Raw genomic sequence first — 18025 nt, 5'->3', positions numbered from 1 at the left:
TAGAAGATGGGATCACTGGTACAGGCCCACAGAACGGGTCACCAGGTCACAGTTCCTAAGGACTCACAAGTACAGGGGCTTCAGTGGACTGCAGAAGTGATGCTGTTTTCTTTCCTTGGTGTGAAGTACAATGGATGAACCTTTGCTCTGTAATTTAATGGTCCCTCTTTAGGGAGGGGCTGTTCATGAGAAGTGTCCTTATCCTTACCTCCAGTAAAGTTAGTTGTGTGCTCCCTACTCTTGTCCAGTAGAAGTTGTGGCCCTTTAAGGTGAGGGGGGGAAGCTTGGTGGCACATTCTGTCCAAATGACAAAGCATAACTGGAGGTGGGCTGCGAAGGCCCTGTGTGATGGGACAATGGCGGGAGGGAGCATGATGGCTTTGGATCTCAATCAGTCTCTTTTCTCTAAGAGTCATTTGGAGATCAGGACTGTGTGTTCCTTCCCCATATGAAAAGATGAGTTCGGTGGGCACATCTTTCTGCTTTTGTCCTTCATGTGGCCTCCAGCGGTGATAAAGCCCCCTGATCTCTGCTGGGCCAGACTGGGGAGTGGTGCAGGCCAGCTAGCCCACCCAGCTGTTAGAAGGAAAGCTTTGGATGGCCTAAGGTCAGACACACTGACCGACTGAAGAGCAGTGAGCGCCTGCTGACACAGCTTGAAGCAAGGTTATGTACCCCTTGGTTCCTGTTCAGTGCAAGCTGCTTCATATGCTGGGGATGGAGACCAAGGCCGTGCCAAGTGAATATATTAGGGCAGTCTTAAAATTTGGGAAACTTCCTGAAAGTAAGAGAAAAATCATCAGGTCCCTAGAGTGGGCACTTGAGGGTTATCGTGTCCTTGTCCCCTCAAGGAAGGCCCCAGCCTGGACCACCGCTTCATGAGCCTCATCTGCAGCTTGACTCACTCTGATTTTTCTACCTGCTCATCAGGAGTCTTGCCATTTCCCCTAGAATGTAAGCTCCCCAAGGCCCTCGAGGGACTACCTCATTTACTTGTATTTGTCCAGTGCCTGGCCCATAGCTCTAGTGGGTTAGTTGTCTGCCCTTTGTAGGAGATATTTTTTTATTTTTGTTTCATTAATTCACTTCAGATTTCTCTTTCTGGCAAATTTGTTGTGATCCTCACCCTTTAGGTGTTCTGTTTTAGGTATTTTCACATATTTCTCATACTGGCTTGGGTCTCTGACAGTGCTTAGTGAGGCTGGTGACCTTGCACAGCCCTCCCTCACCCACGTCAAAGTCATGTCATCATCTCCCTGATGTCCTGGTGCTTTTCGAGAATGAAGGACAAACACAGCAATAACAAATACAACTTGCTTTTACCAGACAGCTCCTGTGTCTAGAACACTGTTAGGCATCGGGGGAAGTCCTAGAATTCAGCAGATAGCCCCTACCCTAAAGGCACTTACAGTCTGGTACAGGTTAAGACACCAACTAAGATCATTGCAACACATGATCCTAGAGGATGATTGAGTGAGGCTGAGGAAATGCACAGTGGCAAATTTGAGAGCTGAGCGTCAGTTTTTTCATGGAAGTGTATTGGGCTTGGGCCGTCAAGGATTGGGGAATTTAACTGGCAGAGGGGCTGAGAGAATGCATTTCAGGCATCAGGCACAGCCCAGAGCAGAGGCATGAGAGTGAGATGTTCCCCTGAACCACAGTGGCCACTGTTGCAAAATGGTAAAAAAAAAAAAAAAAACTTCACGCAGCTAACGAATATCACATGTGCGTCACTGGAAATCACGGCACACTTTGTGTTTGTGGCCAGTCAAGCGAATGACCCTGGTGCTTCAGCTCAGGCCAAATCGCTGCCTCTAGTCAGGAAGAACTCGCTGTCCATTCCACTTGGGGAGCTACCATTATGAGGAAGTCTGTCCTTTTTTTGAAACTTTGCCCACTGCTCCCTTCCATCCCCTGCCTCCTGGGCCTCCAGCCCCTATTCCTATAACAGGCCTTCAGAAACTTGAACAAATCTGTGATGGCCCCCCCACCCCACCCCACCTTCCCCAGCCAAAACCACAGCTCTCTACCAGTCTTATGTGCCCCTTCTCTGGTCTCTTCAGTTAAAGTGTTTAAGAGTCCAGAATGGCAAACACTGTTATAGACAGAGTTGGACCAGGACAGAGTGGGAAGATCATTCCCTCCTTGTTCCTGGAAGCCACGTCTTGGTGCGGTCCAAGATTGCCTTGGTTTGTTTTGGGTTTTTTTGATGTTCACAGCACCTTGCTGATTCATACTGACCCCACAGTTCACTAAAAACTCAAGATCTTTAAATGTGTATCCATGTACATGCATTCTATGTATTATGTTATTTGTATTATTTCTAGTGAGATAACAGTAAATCACTTAGCACAGTGCCTGGCCCGTAGCAGGCACAAATGCTTATTCCCTTCCTCATATATACATTTATATGTACATATATACATACACATATATAAAGATTTAAGAAAAACCAAAAACTGGCACCTTGACAATAACATGAGTTAAGTAAAAAAAGGAGAGGATGGTTTTTGATACACAAAATGGGAAATTTGGCAAGCCCCTCTGGCCTTCTCCCCTTCAAAAACATACATGAGTTTGATGCTATCTGTCTCTTAATCTGGGAATAAGATTTAATTTGTGAAATTTAGTGCTTTTCAAAAACTGGAAAAAAATAGAATTCCATCAAGTATACTACTATGTGCTTTATTAAAACCTCCACATAAGAAAACTGTGCTTAAAGTATAAAAAAAAAAAAGTGCAACAGAATAATAAATCAGGATCCTTTTCCATACAAGCTTTCATAAAAGAGTCATGAAGAAATGTATTATTTACATTGAGATTATCTTCTGGTGTGTGTAGTATAGTTTAAATTAGATGCAAGAAATTTTATCTTGATGTGCACCTGCCTAGTTCCGTGAGCCATCCTGAGCTGGTATTTGCTAGGCAGATTGGTTTACAAACATTTCTTCTGTCCCTTTAAATATGACCAAACAGATGTCGAATTTGGTGTTCTTACTGAATGCATTTCTTCCTAATGCCTGTGGGACAGAAAAGATGATGATTAAGTCATCAGGCGTTAGCTTCTAAATTAACATATGCATACCACACTTGAGCTAAGAAATGATCAAGTACCCATTTCCAGATATTAAAAATAGCATTTACAAGCCAGCAAGAGTATTTAAAGGATTGGTTTTGCAACTCAACATTTTTCTCATACCTTTGAAAATTCAATTCTGGCCAGATACTTGCAACTTCATAGCCATTTGCTTAGGTTTGAGTCAGCTATGCAATATCTGTGAGCCCAATCATAAAATACTTTTGCTTAATTAGGAGCAGTCAACATTTTTCTTCTGACATGGCACTCTTCACCTTATGTTGACTGGACAAAAGCCTGAACAAACATGGATCTTGAAGCAAAGACCTCTGACGGTTTTAAATCCTGGAGTCATCAACTAAAAACACCAACCCAATGAGCCCCTTGAGTGGAAGCACGGACACTACCAGCAGGTGCTTTGGCTGATGGCTATCTAGTCACCCGTTTATCCAAGTCACTGACTCCTTGGTGACAGGGCTTCTTGTGGATGTAGCCCAGAGAACCTGCTGCTAATGGTGACCTTGGAAAAAAGAGGGGATGACAAAGGAGAGGAACCACTGTTCTCAAGAGGATTGCAAACTCAATCTTGTGAAAGACTGCACCAGATCACCAATAAGAGAAAGGCAAATCAAAACAACGTTCAGGTTCAGGTTAAACTATCAAGGACAAAGAGATAGGGAAAACACATTCTGGAAAGCACTTTGAAATCATGCTGACAGAGAGCCTACAGTGTCTGCAGTCTTTGACCTGGAGATCCTGCCACTAGGCATATGCCCAAGGGGTCAAAGAAGAGAAGGTCCATATATACGGAAAAACTCAGAAAAGCACTTTTTGTGGTTGCAAAAAATTGGACACAAAGTAGGCACCCCCGACTGAGGAAGAGCTAGACAAGCTGAGGTACAGGAAGGTGATACTGGCATAAGGAATGACCAACGTGAAAAATTTAGAGAAATCTCAGGATGCTTAAATAAAGTAATATACAGTGAAGGCAGCCCCTGTGAGGTGCCAGGTACTGTGCTAAGCACCGGGAATACAACGGAAGGCAGTTGGGGGTGGTCCCAGAAGGAAGGCACTAAGATTAAGGAGGACTGGGAGAGCTTGTGGCAGAAGGTGAGATTCTAGCTGAGCCTCAAGGGACAAACCATGAGGTAGAGATGAAGAGGGGGGGTGTTCATGAAACTGGATTGACTAAATCCACTACAAATTTCTCAACTGGGTCCTCATTGCTGCAAGGTGTCTTTTTACTCTTTTCTGATCAACTTTCTCTCCCACTCACACCAGCTCTTCCAGACCTTTTTATCCCTTCTAGAACATTGCAGAATTTCCTCTACACTCTCAACCTCAGCTAAGAACCTATTTCACATTTTACTGAAAAAAAAGTTGAGGCTAATGTAAAGTTACAAGACAACTGCAAAAGACTCATGATTGAAAAGAGATCTCCACATCCAGGGAAAGAGAAGTGGAGTCTGAACGCAGACTGAAACAAACGACTTGCCCTGTTTCTTTTTCGTGTTTTGTTTTGTTTCCTCTTTCCCACTGATCATTCCATCGGTTATAATCCGTCTTTACAACCTAATGATTAATGTGAAGATTTTGTAGATCCTACATTCGAGTGCATGCCATCATGATGGGGGGGGGGTAGAGGGAGGGGGAGAAAATTTGAAACTCAAGGGACTCTGGAACTGAATGTTGCAAAATAAAAATAAACAAATTATTTTTTTTTAATTGAGGCTATTCATGCAGAGCTTTTCTCCCTTCCTCAATGCCTATCATCCAGATGCCACTATTTCCTCCTTCACTTCTGTCTCACATGAAGAGCTGACCCTCTTCTTTCCCTAGGCTAAGCCCTCTATGTGCACAAGGGATCTCATTCCATCCCATCTCTGCTGGCAGATGGCCCCCTCAATTATCTGTAATTTCTCTATTGGCTGCTCCCATCCTTAAAGAAAAACACAAACCAGCCCTTCATCCCTATCATCCCATATGATGCCTTTTTGTGACTAAACTCGTTGAGAAGGTTGTCTACCACAGCTGCCTCCCCTGCCTTTTCCTTCACTATCTTTTTTTTTTCTTTAAAGCAATCGGGGTTAAGCGCTCTTACTCACTGTGCCACCTGGCCACCCCTAAGCAATCAGGGTTAAGTAACTTGCAGAAGGTTACACGGCCAGGTGTTTTGTGTGGGTGTTAAGTATCCGAGGCCGGAACCAAACCCAGGTCTCCCGACGGGGCAGGCGCTCTTATTCACTGCACCACCTGGCTGCCCCCTTCACTATCTCCCTAACGCTCTACAGTCTGGCTTCTTACCACATTATTGTTTTTCCAAAGTTACTAGTGATCTTTTCATTGCCAAGTCTAATAGCCTTTTCTCAGTCTTCCTTTTCCTTGACACCATCATTCTCTTCTCAATGACTCCCTTCTCTCCAGTTTCGTGACACCGCTCTATCCTGGCCCTCCTCCTACACATCTTACTGCTTCTACGTCTTCTCTGCTGGACCCTCTTTTCTTTGTTTTCTTTTCCCCCATCTATACTATTTCACATGGTAATCTCCTCAACCCCCATGGATTCCATAGTCATCTCTATGCTGATAATTCTTGGATCTCCTCATCCAGCCCTAATCTCCAGTCTCTCATCTCCAATTGCCAATTAGACATCTAAAACTAAACAGCTTTCCTCCTAAACCCTCTGCTCTTTGCTAACTTTGCTACTACTGTCCCAGGTTTCAGATTCTCCAAACATGAAATAAAATCACACCTGGGTTTTATGTCCTGAAGGTCAGTCTAATGTGATATGCCTTTAGGAAAGCTGTCCTACACTTTGCTGATCACTGATTCCTTTGTGTACATTCATTTACAATCCACACTTTTATAGAATTTGGTCACACAATTGAGGCTGTGGAATAGTTTTTAGTTCTGTTTCAGGGCCATCCTATTGCCTCCAGGATCAAATATAAAGTCCCATTTGGCTTTTAAATCCCTTCCTAAACTTATACCTTATATATACTCTCCATTATGGCTCCCCCAGTGACTGACCTCTGCTATTCCCATCTCCTGGTCCTGCATTTTCAGGGCCAACCCCCTCATGCTTGGAATTATCTCCCTCCTCATCTCTACCTGTTGGCCCTTCCTGGCTTCAAGTCCCAGTTAAAATTCCACCTTCTACTAGAAGCTTCTCCCAATTTCTCTTCATGCCAGCATCTTCTTATTGTGGCTAGAGCTTGTCTAGATACATGTTTGCCTGCTGTTTCCCCCTAGCAGACTGTAAGTCCCATTTGCCATTCTTTGCGTCCCTAGTGCTCCCTGGCACATTGTAGGTTTAACTGAGATACTTCTCCCTCTTCTTTATTGTTCAGAGGCTTCTGATGGTGGATCCAGCAGCTTCTCAGGATCCTGGTATGTCACTCACGTGGGTCTGGTAACCGAAATTCATCAGGCAAACGCAGCATGTATCATGGTTTCATCAAGAACAGGTCACATAGACACCGTTGGCACAGACTTCAGCAAAGCATTGACCAAGATGGGAGGACACATGGCATGCCAACAATTTGTGTAAGGAGGGTCTGGGGCAGGAGCAGCCCATGGTCTTGAGAGGCATCAGAAAGTTAACACAATCCTGCGCTGCATCATAGAAGCTGTGCCACAAACAAAGGTTGAATTCCAAGGAGGCCCCACCTTGCTTATGTTGGGAGTAAAGTGTTAAGATGCAGGTGTCCTGTTTCAGAGTGGACACCAAGTGACCAGGATGGGGGGGAGCCTGGTCCCGTGTCGCACAAGGAACACCCAAAGCAGCTGTCTGTCTTTGACCTGCAGAAGGACAAAGGAGGAGGAATGACTGCAGACCCCAAATATCTGAAAGGCTGTCAGGTAGAAGAGAGACCAGGCAAGTCTGATGCCACAAGCAGATGTAGGCTCCGTGTAAGGAACCATTTCCAGCTCATCAGCACTAATTAAAAATGGAATGGGCTGCCTCAGATGAATCCTGGAGGCCCCCGGGGCCATTAGGGATACAATAACCCTAATTCTTGGTTCTGGAAGATTCCAAGCTAATTCCACGTGAATTTCATAGCACATGAAGACAAGTGATGCAGTATGGTGTAAGGAAGAGAAACACTGGCCTCAAGAAGACGTGGTCCTGCCTCTAACACATCCTGGCTGTGACTCCGGTCTAGAGGTCTGGCTTCTTAGCGCTGCAGGCAGCTCTGCAGAGAATGACCTGGTCTACACTAGTCAAAGTTCTTTCCTTATGGGGAGCTTCATATACCAAGAAAGTCACAGGCCCAGGCCCTCTCTCTGTCCTACCATGATACAACCCTCCCTGAAGACAAGATGGTGACAAAGAGTCCTCCTTTGGGAATTGAGCCTCAGACTAGAACAGTGTGCTGGCTGGTGATGGCCCATCTGACTTCACTGCTCTGGCCTCATTAGGAGTCCACGAAGACGGAGATGACAGCCCCCTTGAACCTGCCCAGCAGGGCCCCGATCAGGAATGGGTGGTGCTTAGCTAGGCACCCCACACTAGGCAGGACACCACACATTATCTGATCTTGTCTTAAGTTTTGCCTTTTCCTTTAGAGAGAGATCTGTGTAGAGTCAGGGTTTGGTTAATGGCCCTCTACGGTGCACTGAAGTAACCGAAGTTGGACTCATCAGAATAGACATTTCTCTGCACCCGTGAACTTAAAAAAAATCATTTTAATATCTATTTAAATGTAACTGTTTTGTTTGTAATTCTAGACTGTATTTTATGCATTTAAATAGAGTGTTCTGAGAAGGGGTCCATATACATCACCAAGCTGCATACACACAAAAAAGGATAAGAAACCCAGCTCCATGTGGAGGTCACAGAAATTACTTTCTAAGAAAACTTCCATTTCCTGTAACTTACTTTACAAACATTTTCAGTGACATTAATCTTTCTATTTAGAGGCAGATATTTCAATGCCACATTAACAAGTGTTGCTGAATTTTGCTTCGATACCGTATTGTCATGCTGTCTCTTTGGGGAGGCCAGAACAGGTCTCGTTGGCTCCCCTCACAGCACTGTCTCTCATACCCCCTATGAATTAGCACAGGCTTTCTGTTCTGGCAACCTTGGGTAAGAATAAAGCACCATTCAGAGATGAGCTAAAGGATAAAAAGAGGTTCTTCATCAGCCAAACAATTTAATTATATGACTGAAACGGAGTGGATCACTACTGGGGGCTCAGCTCCCATACAAGTACAAGGCATTAGGCGATAGCAGCCTTTGCTTCATCTTCTTGCTATGTTTCTGATAGGACATTAAAGGCCACCTTCAAGCCCTCTTTGGCCAGCCTGCTGGATGGAGAGCTTGCTTGCAACCCATGACCTGGCAGCCCTGGGCCAGCTGCTCACAACTAAGACCTGTTACAATTCAATTGCCCCTTTGTTCATGAGAAAATTGCCATCTCTTAAACTGGATGGTATTTTTCAAGGATGTTTTTTCTGTCTCTGCCTGACACTTGCTCCTACCATAATTTCTTACATAGACCTCAACAGAATAGCACTAGCTCAATTAAAAGACAATAACCTATATTTTCTAACAGAAAATAAAGATAAGCAGTATAAGCAATTTTCCCATTTAAGCCAAAAACAAAGAGATTTTGTAGAATTTAGCCACAAAAGCAAAATGTTACCTTAGTTAATAATGGATTTGAGGAATTCATAGCTGTTGGGATGACCAAAATCTGTGGGGGGGGGGGGAATTTAAAGTGATTTTACAATGACTCGTCAAAAACTAGAAGTAAATATTTCTAATTAAATCAAAGTACAGTAAAAATAAATAAGCATTTATTAAGTGCCTACTAAAGTCTACGCACTGTGCCAAGTGCTAGGGATACAAAGGAATGCCCAAACAATCCCTGCCTCAAGGAGAGACAATGTGCCAACAAGTACATCTACGCACAGGAGAGAGCTGTGAGAGGGAACAAGGAACTGGCAGGAGGGGAATCAGGACAGGCTTCCTGGAGGAGGCAGGCTGTCACCTGGGAATTGGAGGAAGCCAAAGGGGGAGCTGGGAGGAAGGCAGACAGACACCAATTATTAGCAGGATTTTTGTTTTTGAAAACTTGGAGTTGGTTGGTTATCGCTGGAGGCTCACCTGAGCAGGGCTGGGAGGGTCCACCCAAACCCAGCCCACTTTCTTCTATGAGAAGACTTTCCTCAAATTCCCAGCCCTCCCCCAGTTCCTCCATCACCCCTCTGGTGATTAGCCAGGCTGACCCATTAATAATTGCCTACGGTGTGGCTGGTGCACAAGACACAAAGATGAAATCTCAAGATCATTCTTGTAAACTTACAACCCGGGAGAGGAAAGCACAGGTGCACCTAAGCCGGGGTAAAATGTACAAAAAGTAAGGACAGCGTCATATTGGGGAAATCAGGAAGGTCTTACATGGGAGGTGTCACCTGAGCTGACTCTGAAGGACAAAAGGTGGCTGAGGTGAAGGGATGGGGTATCCCCCGGACATCATGCATGGGAGGCAGCCAGAAGTTTGCCTCCACCCATGGAGTGGGTGAGGGAGGGATGAAGACAGGCCAGCATCAGGCAGGGAATAAAAGGCTCTGCTCACCCCAATGGCCACGAAGGGCCTCTGGCTGGAGCAGAGTTAATGCCACATGGGTGGAGAAGCCTGGGGGCAGAAGTGCTGGTGCTTTGAGTTTTGAGAAGGTATCAAGTAGAAGTGGGACAAGCTGATGCCTTTGGCTCCAGGAAAGAATTAGAAGCAATGGGCAGAGTATAAAGAGTCAAGTCAGGTTTGATCTAAGGAACAGGGGAGGGATGGGCACTGGCTCCAGAGTGAAGGAAGCTCCCCACCTGATCCACAGCCAAGGGCTTTCAAGCAGGTGCCAGGGCATGCAGCGAGTGCTAAGGGACAAAACTGTCCATCCTGCCCGAGACAAGATGTGAACATGGACCTCAATGGCTCTCCACCCACTACGCCACACTGCCTCCTCTCCTGGGAGCTCTCCAAGCACAGGCCAGATGCTTGTGGTGATGGAGAAAGGAGTCCAAGCTGGGGCTGGTCCAGATGGCTGCTGAGGTCACTTCCAAACTCTGATTCTGGATGTCCAACAGCACCCCACCCACTGGGGCAGACACTGCAGAAAGACACCAGGCTGGCCCTGAGCTGAGCTGCAGGTGGAGGCCTTAGGGAGTGTGTGCAACAAGGCTGAAGATCCCACGCTGCTCCTTGAAATAAAAACCCATCTTTCAAACCTTGGGCTTCTTCTGGCTCTGCCCTAGGGTGGTGAATAATAAAGTATCACCATGCCCAGTGAGGACACATACAGGTGACTCCCAGGGCGATGGGAAGGCCTGTCATGCAGCCCAATGATGGATTAAGAAGAGGGGCAGAAGACACCCAGGAAAGAAGGCCTGCGGCAGGATGACAGACAAACAGCCCCAGCACAGACTGGTATCTACATATCTTGAGGATCATCTCTGGAGGACAAGAGTCACGGGGCATGGGACGGCCTGGTGGGCGAGATTTCCACGGAAAGAAAGGAGAACCCACTTTGATGAGCTCACAGATCCAGCAAGGCCTGGAAGGATTAGTGAACTGTTCTGAGTTATCCAGCCCTGCCTATGGCGTCCACAGCTCAAGTCCTGTCTTCCAGGAAGCCTGTCCCGATTCCCCTTAGTCCCAGTTCCTCCTTCCCTCTCATGGCTCTGAAAGCTTCCAGAGGGCTAATGGAAGTAAAGAGGGAAGGCGTGTAATCATTTTACATGTTAAGGACAACAGTGGGCCTACAGTAAGAAACCATCCAAGGCCAGGAAGCTACTATTATACCAGATCCTAAAGTAACTCAGAGAATATCTTAAATGCAATCAACAGCACTAAGGTCATAAGTTGTCAGCATACACAGATGCTCCTTGAAATGAAATAAATTATTTTTATCACACTGGCGAAGAATGGAAGTGCTGGTAAGAATTTTTGCAAACTCATATATTTTTATAACTCATGAGCTTGTTTTAAATACAAAAGACCATCTGAAATGGGCTGTTTATATTTTAGATTATATACCAGAACCCTGCTGCTTCAGGCAGCTTCTGTTACATCGAAGATGTTCCATAATCATTTAAAAATATAATAAAAATCAATGTCATAATTAGTCTTTCACATTTTGGAGGGTTTAGATTTCATTCTACACCTGAAGTGAGAAAATATGCTTTTTAAGTATTACAGAAACAACTTTTGGGTTGATTCAGCCTGAGGAAGATTTTAATTTAATGATTTAATAAATCTTATCTTAGCTTACTTCCTAATTGAACCATGGGTGGAATGACTAACTGGCATGGTTATACCTTGCCTGGACAGAGCTTTGTAATGGGACTGATGGTTAGCTAAAAATGGTTCTGCATAATTATAGCAAAATGTTCTTCCTATAGTTATTTAGAAATTTCAATTATGGTGAAGGTAGAAGACGCCTCCCAAAAGCTGGGATCAACAATGACATAAACACAGGCATCCTCAGAGTTGTGTCTCTACATTCTACTACATTATGGCTGAATCTAATCTCAAAGTGACTCGTGAAAATTCTGATTTTCTTCTGGATTGTTCCCCCTCCCTTATGATTTGAATAAAAACAAATTTTGTTCTTCAGCATGAGGCCTGAAGTCAATCCGATGTCTTCTCCATTCCCCTTCCTACTATTAATTACTATGCAATCCACTGGTTTAATTCTATACCTTTTATAGATGTGTAAACCACAAATTCCCAAAACTTGTCTAATCTTTTAAGTTGTTTTTTTTTTGGGGGGGGGGGGGAGGACAGCAGAAGGACAAGTTTCAGTGCTCTCTAACATTTACAGAGCTAAAACAGGAAAAAAATGTTCACCTGGCGGGTGACATAAAACCAATCTTCTTCTAAATGTAGCAGAATAATTTTCTCCACCTCAAGCACAGTTAAAGCCTTCGGTCTATTCATTACTGTCTTTTTATAGTATTTTTATTTAATAAAACCTATTAAGACTACCATACAAATCTCTTTACTTATGCTTTTATCTTTTAACTGATCAATTTTTATATTGCTGACATCCCTTCTTGCCCATCTGCTCATTTAAACATTCATAGTATCTGAGATATGTCTCCGGAGAAAATGTCGGTAAAATTTGTTAGAGCTGGCAAATGTGTGCGAGTCAGTGATAGCACATGACGAAAGGCTTCTCACAGAATCAAATTTGTTTCTGTAGTAAGCAGAACTGTTTAAATGTTATTTATTTTTATGTTTCAAAGAAAATATATTGTGAAGTGCTGCATTGATTTAATACGCACCAATGTCTGTGTACACGCTGGAGAAGGAGAATTTATGAAAGCTTTGCACAAGCCCTTTAATTGAATTTTCCAAATCTCTCACCACACACAAATAATCAATACCTTCTGCAGAGAAAACCAGTCAGAATTATTACGGTCTTTCTTTTTCATTTTGTTGTCATCAGCACAACCTGAGCACCTGGATGGCTGCAATGTCTGAGGAGCACTTTGTTCAGACCTCTCCTACACATAATTGGTGCTAAGTGAGTCCAGCCCGACAGCACTTCTCAAAATTATTTACTCATTATTTAAATGATCAAATGACGTTCCCTTTTAGAACAAGAAATTGTGAACACAGTAGAAATTATTGAGTAGCCCCTGAATATTAATGGACCAGTTTAAGATTTCATTAAACCCCTGGGTAAGATGAAAGTAGTCATTTTTTAAATAATCTGTACATCTGCTACAAAAACATTGGTAAACAGAGGACAAAAATCGGAAGCCTAACAATCGTTTCTCTGGAGGTCTGGCTGAGGCTGGCAGATGTACATGAATGTATACTGAAGGGTCAGAAAAGGAAGACTTTCATTCCTCTTTTCCAAGAACACTGGATGTAATAGCATTAGAGCAGGATATTTTTTGTTGTTATTCCCCTAAAATTCATCTTTAAAACTTCAAAACAAGGCTTTTTTCAACTGAAGTGCATCTTTGGAAAAAGATGTAGACTAATGTACACATAAAAAAGAAACAAAGAGTCATCTTATGGGAATAAAAGTGTGTGGCTTAGAGGCTGATTTTTTTTCCCCAAGGAAGGCTCTGAGTGGGAGAGAGAATCACATTTTTAAGTGAAAAGAAAAAAAAAACCTACTCTAGTGGGTAGTGGAAAGAAAAGGCAATATTCAATCTACAATATAGTCTGAGAATAATGGAAGAATTTGGTCATTTAAAAATCCTTCAACCAAGCCTCCCTTTGCAATGTAAAAAGAACACAGCAGACTGTAAAAAAAAAAACATCAAAATTCTGGTTCAGACAAATTTTTTTCAAGCCTAGATGTAGAAATTCTGAAATATTTTCTATAGTACATAGCTGAAAAAGTCAGCTTTTTTGGAATATTGTTTGCTATCAGCACACAAAGTTCGGCTTACATTTTCATTTAAAATATGCATAACCTAACCTACACATTTCTCCTCAGAACAGATAAAATGTGTTTTAGACTGAAGCTCATGGTCTAGATTTCATCTCTTGGCAAATGCTGTGCAGTCTGCTTACACTCTAATCAAAAACATTTTGTTTACTCTGAGTGCTAGTCCTGGACAAACAATGAAGCTATTTTTTTATGTCTGTAACAAAAAATGAATACACCAGATGCTGAAGAATGCTGCCCATTGACTAAGGAATGTTTTGTATCGAGTTGTTTTAAGCAGAGGCTGTTTATGTAAAGTAAATAAATTTCATGCCTTACCATGTGATGAGAATGTGACATTCCATCTGTATCAAACCACAGAACAGGCCTAGGTTTTAAATCTTCAGCATAACTAATTAAAAATAATTATGAAAATCCACATCCAAATCCAATAGTCAAAGAATCTTTCATTCCACTGTTTACCAAATGGCCACAAAGTTAACATTCTTAAGGAATGTGAAGTCAGGAGTACTTCCTACTGTATTTTATAAAAACAAAGAAATAACCCTTCTTTGATGCAAGTTTCTATTTGGAAACGAAATCCCTTCTGTTCTGTACACCCCGCATGCATCCCCAGTTCTCACAAAACCGAATTCATTTGATTATATTTCTTCACACCATAAGAAGATTCACATTCCCTCTGCCCAATGTACATACTTCATTCGTATGAACTAGGAAGTATCTACTTATCTGAAACAATGCTCTCATTTTCATAATGTTTTTCTTATTGCTGATGTGAGAGATACAACCCCCACCGAACAGAACAAGATCAGTAATGAAATGGATAAGTCAATGACATAAAACCCCAAAGCTGAGGGCCCAGGGCAGGAATTCTCCTGACGCTCCTGATTCTGTAAATATTTTACAAGTTCTCTTCAGAAGCCCATGAAAACTCTACCCTTGTTGGATAGTCTTTGAACAGTAAAAATAATTATGTATTTATTTGGGGCTTCACAATTATGTTAAATGGCAAAACCCAATATGTCTTGCTAAGTCCTTCTAATTTTTAAAATTCCTAATATTATCAAAACCCCAGGAATCAAAAGAATTAGCTGGCATTTCCCTATGTAGCTCCTGAAATCTTTAATGGTATAACAGAGAAAAGAGATACCAAAAAAAAAATGTAAAAAAAGAAAAAAGCTGGAAGTAAGTACCAACACGAGAATAAGCCAAGGCTGATCCTTCCTGAATCTGGGTTAAAACTCACTTAAAGGAAACCTCACCTACACTTCCTTCTTCAGATCTGCTGATGTCTGACACTGAGCACGGGTAAACAACAACCAAAATGGCGGCCCAGCTCCTCCTTCACTACCAACGACACAGAAAATCAAGCCAAAGAAGCAGAAAGCTCGGAAAGCACAGACTTCTTGCATCGCCTCTGGAGAGAGCACCATCCAGGAACACGAGAGAGTCACCCAGAGCATCTAATAAATGATCTGACATACTGGAAAAACAAGCTTTAACCCACCTGTCTGGGGCAGTGATTTTCAATAACTATCTAAAAATTGGGAGGCTGCAGACATCAACACAGGGAAAAGGAGGTACTTCTCTCTCAGAGCCCTGAAGGGGAAGCCTTTGGAATGATATTTGGATACACTTTCTCTTTGTTTGCTGTTGGCTTCAGTTCTCCTGTAGTATACAATGAATCCGTGCTGAGAAGTTTGTAATTACAACTCAGATCCCCAGATCTTTGCAATGTTTTAGGTAAAGGTGGGAGTGCGGGAAGAGAAGTTATTTATACATGTGAAAATGCCCTCCACAGATGCAGTGATCAGCAACTTAGAGGCTTAAAAAATATCCTCAGGGGAGTTGTGATCTGCCTCTGGTCACAAAATAGACAAGAACAAGGTGAGATCTGAGCCCAGAGCTTCCTGGCTCAAAGGCCAGCAGGCTGACAAATGAACAAACAGCACAGCTCTGCCTCGAGAAAAGAAACCACTCAGTTGGTGTGAGTGCTACCATCACTTAACTCACGAGCAAACAGGTTCAAGCTAATTGGAAACTGGCCCAGTTCATCAAAAACATCAAACCACAAAAAAATTAAACCAAGAAAAACCACGGGAGATTTTCTGAGACAGCAGGAACTGTGTAGACACTACTCAACTTTGTGTCTCCCATTGAGAAACGTTAAGGAGCAAGAGAGCTCAGCCGATGGACTCTGAGGACCCCTCTCTACTGGCCGATGACTGCCAAAGGCCGACAGACCAAGGCACTGGTGGCTCTGATGATCTGTCTGCTCGGTGTTCTATTTCTCAAAGGAAAAAGGCCCAATTGACACCATACACTCAAAACTGTGTTCAGATCACATAAGAAGGTGGCCTCAGGCCTCAGCATCTCTCCAGTTTCCCACATGAAGTTCACAGCCTTTCCCAAGACACCCAACTCCAACGGACTCAGTGGGGAATGACTTTCCCCTCTGAATCAACCCATCAGGGGGCGCTATCATACACGAGAGAGAACAATAAATACTCTTACCTCTTGGGAAATGTTTTAATGTTTTCTTTTTGAGCTGTTCCTGTTTTCTTACTTTCATCACTGAAAAATAAAAATCATCTTTCAAAGTTAATACTCACCAGCTTTCAGGTACTCCTACGCAGAAAGAGCAGCTTTTTCAGGAAAAGAAAGAAAAATCACACAGAACTGCAGGCATGAGATTGTGTAGCCTTAACATACACAACTTCAGGTTTTCCTAAACTAAGTTAGCCTGGGACCCGTCGGGGCTTGGAACATACTGAGAAGCCCAGACATGGGAGACATGGTCTGGGGGATTGGTTTGGAATCCTACTTGGATGAAGAGGAGCTGGGAGGCCTTTGGAACAAAAAGAAGAAATTAAGACTGTTTGCACACTGCAAAACTTCACATGACACAGCTATTTCTAATAGCTACATATCTGATATTTCAGATAAAAAAAAAATCACTAGCACCGAAATTCTTTCATGGAAGCCAGTTCATGGGATGACCATATTAACCCTACAAAGCACCGTAAACTTTGCTTTTCCATTCATTATCTTCCCTGATTCTCAGAATGACCCATGAGATGGGTGTCACTTTCCCAATTTCCCGGACTGGGAAACTGAGACTCCCAGATGTTCTGTGATCTAAGGGCAGGAGGTGGGAGGCATCACGAGCTCGTAGCAAGCACCCACCACATGCACAAGCAAACAGCCTTCGAGACAGAAACCTCTGGAAATGCCACATCCCTGCTGAGGAACAGTTAAAGGGCTCTCTCTCTCATTTTACCTCGAGCTGTAGCATTCCTGCCACCACTGAGGAATTACAGCAATGGCACCAAGCCATGTCTGATATATTTAAGAATCTAATCAGACTAGAAAATATCAACCCCTTCCCCAAATGGCTAATCACAGAAGGAACATCTTCAGTCTGGAAAAGGGCAGAAAGTGCATCTGCTCCACTTCTGCTCATGAAAGCTGCACAATGGGCATTACTCAGTTCTCTGATCCTCTTCACTTGGCCTCTCAAGTCCAATGATACAGAGGAAACACCGAGGAGATTCTCCAGCTCTGGCCGGCCCAACAAGGCCTGAAACAAAGGGGGAGCATGTTAAGATTCTAGTACAGGAATTGTCAAGCCTGCTCATCACCACTGCCCTGAGGGGATTTTTACACTGTTCTGCTTGGCCAAACAAAATATTCTGCAACCATTTTCTGCATTTGAAATTGTAAGCTCTTCAGTGTTAAGGAAAAATTGTCCAAAGGATTGATGACGTCCCAAGCACAGCAAAGCTTCAGGGAAAGGGCCTCTGCTCTGATGGAAGCAGGCCTGCCTGGAGCTCCCAGCACTCACAGGGTCACAGAGCTGCTTAAAAACGTGCTGAGCACTGCTAAGTGTGAGGGGACATGTCCACATGGTGCTTACAACACACATACAAAGAATTCTACCAGAAAATGTATCATTATCGATGAATAAAAGGCCAAAGTACTCAGTCTGTGAGGCCAGGAGAAGGAAAGATCAGAAAACCTAAAAATAGTTAAATGTTCTCAAATTTCATTTAAGTTTTCAAAAAGTGTCAATTTTATTGGGGAAAAAACCTCAGGAAATAAAAATGGTAAGTTTCACATAATTGTTTAAAAATCATGTTAAAATAAAATAAAGTTGTCATTAAAAAATGTAACGAAATGGAAGCAGCAGTCTGAACTCTATTCCAAAAACTCTCTGCTAGATTTCGTTCTTTTTTTTTTTTTTTGAGAACGTGCAGGAAACATTTCTGCTCCTAGTGTCAGGATCAAATTAAAATGTGAGAAAATGATAACCAAGAAAAAGACAAACCTGTAAATGTTTTAAACTTTTCCATGTTTCTGTGAATTTTTCTAAGGAACTGTCAATTTTATAGAGTAACATCATGATGCTAGAAAAGGGGACAAAAATACAACAATTACAAGGAGAAGGATTATATATTCAAACATGTAAAGTCATTTTCCCAATTTTTAGTAATTCTTCCTTTTTAGAGATGACATCAGATAGAGCCTCTGAGG

The 18025-nt window shown here is 42.9% G+C and overlaps 1 protein-coding gene across 4 annotated transcripts in view; it reads right to left on the bottom strand.

Annotated features, from left to right (window-relative positions):
• Positions 1–2659: 2659 nt before the first annotated feature.
• LOC138164902 (centromere protein R-like) overlaps positions 2660–18025 on the bottom strand; it is a 55492-nt gene continuing 40126 nt past the window's right edge. For 3 of the 4 annotated variants that reach the window (XM_069092850.1, XM_069092852.1, XM_069092853.1), the window contains 5 exons: positions 17820–17898; positions 16979–17072; positions 16007–16066; positions 8728–8778; positions 2660–3020 (listed from right to left, as the gene is read on the bottom strand). In XM_069092850.1, the coding sequence (XP_068948951.1) occupies positions 8729–8778; positions 16007–16066; positions 16979–17072; positions 17820–17898 (283 nt within the window). In that variant the 3' untranslated portion in view covers positions 2660–3020; position 8728. The remainder of the gene's footprint in view (positions 3021–8727; positions 8779–16006; positions 16067–16978; positions 17073–17819; positions 17899–18025) is intronic. The other variant, XM_069092851.1, reaches the window with a different exon arrangement.

The sequence above is a fragment of the Petaurus breviceps genome, unplaced genomic scaffold, assembly GCF_028583685.1.
Source record: "Petaurus breviceps papuanus isolate PSGF00001 unplaced genomic scaffold, PetGlider_PUasm1.0 207, whole genome shotgun sequence".
NCBI lineage: Eukaryota > Metazoa > Chordata > Mammalia > Diprotodontia > Petauridae > Petaurus > Petaurus breviceps.
Note: the sequence above shows the minus strand (reverse complement) of the source record. Positions and strands in the feature narration are given on the sequence as shown.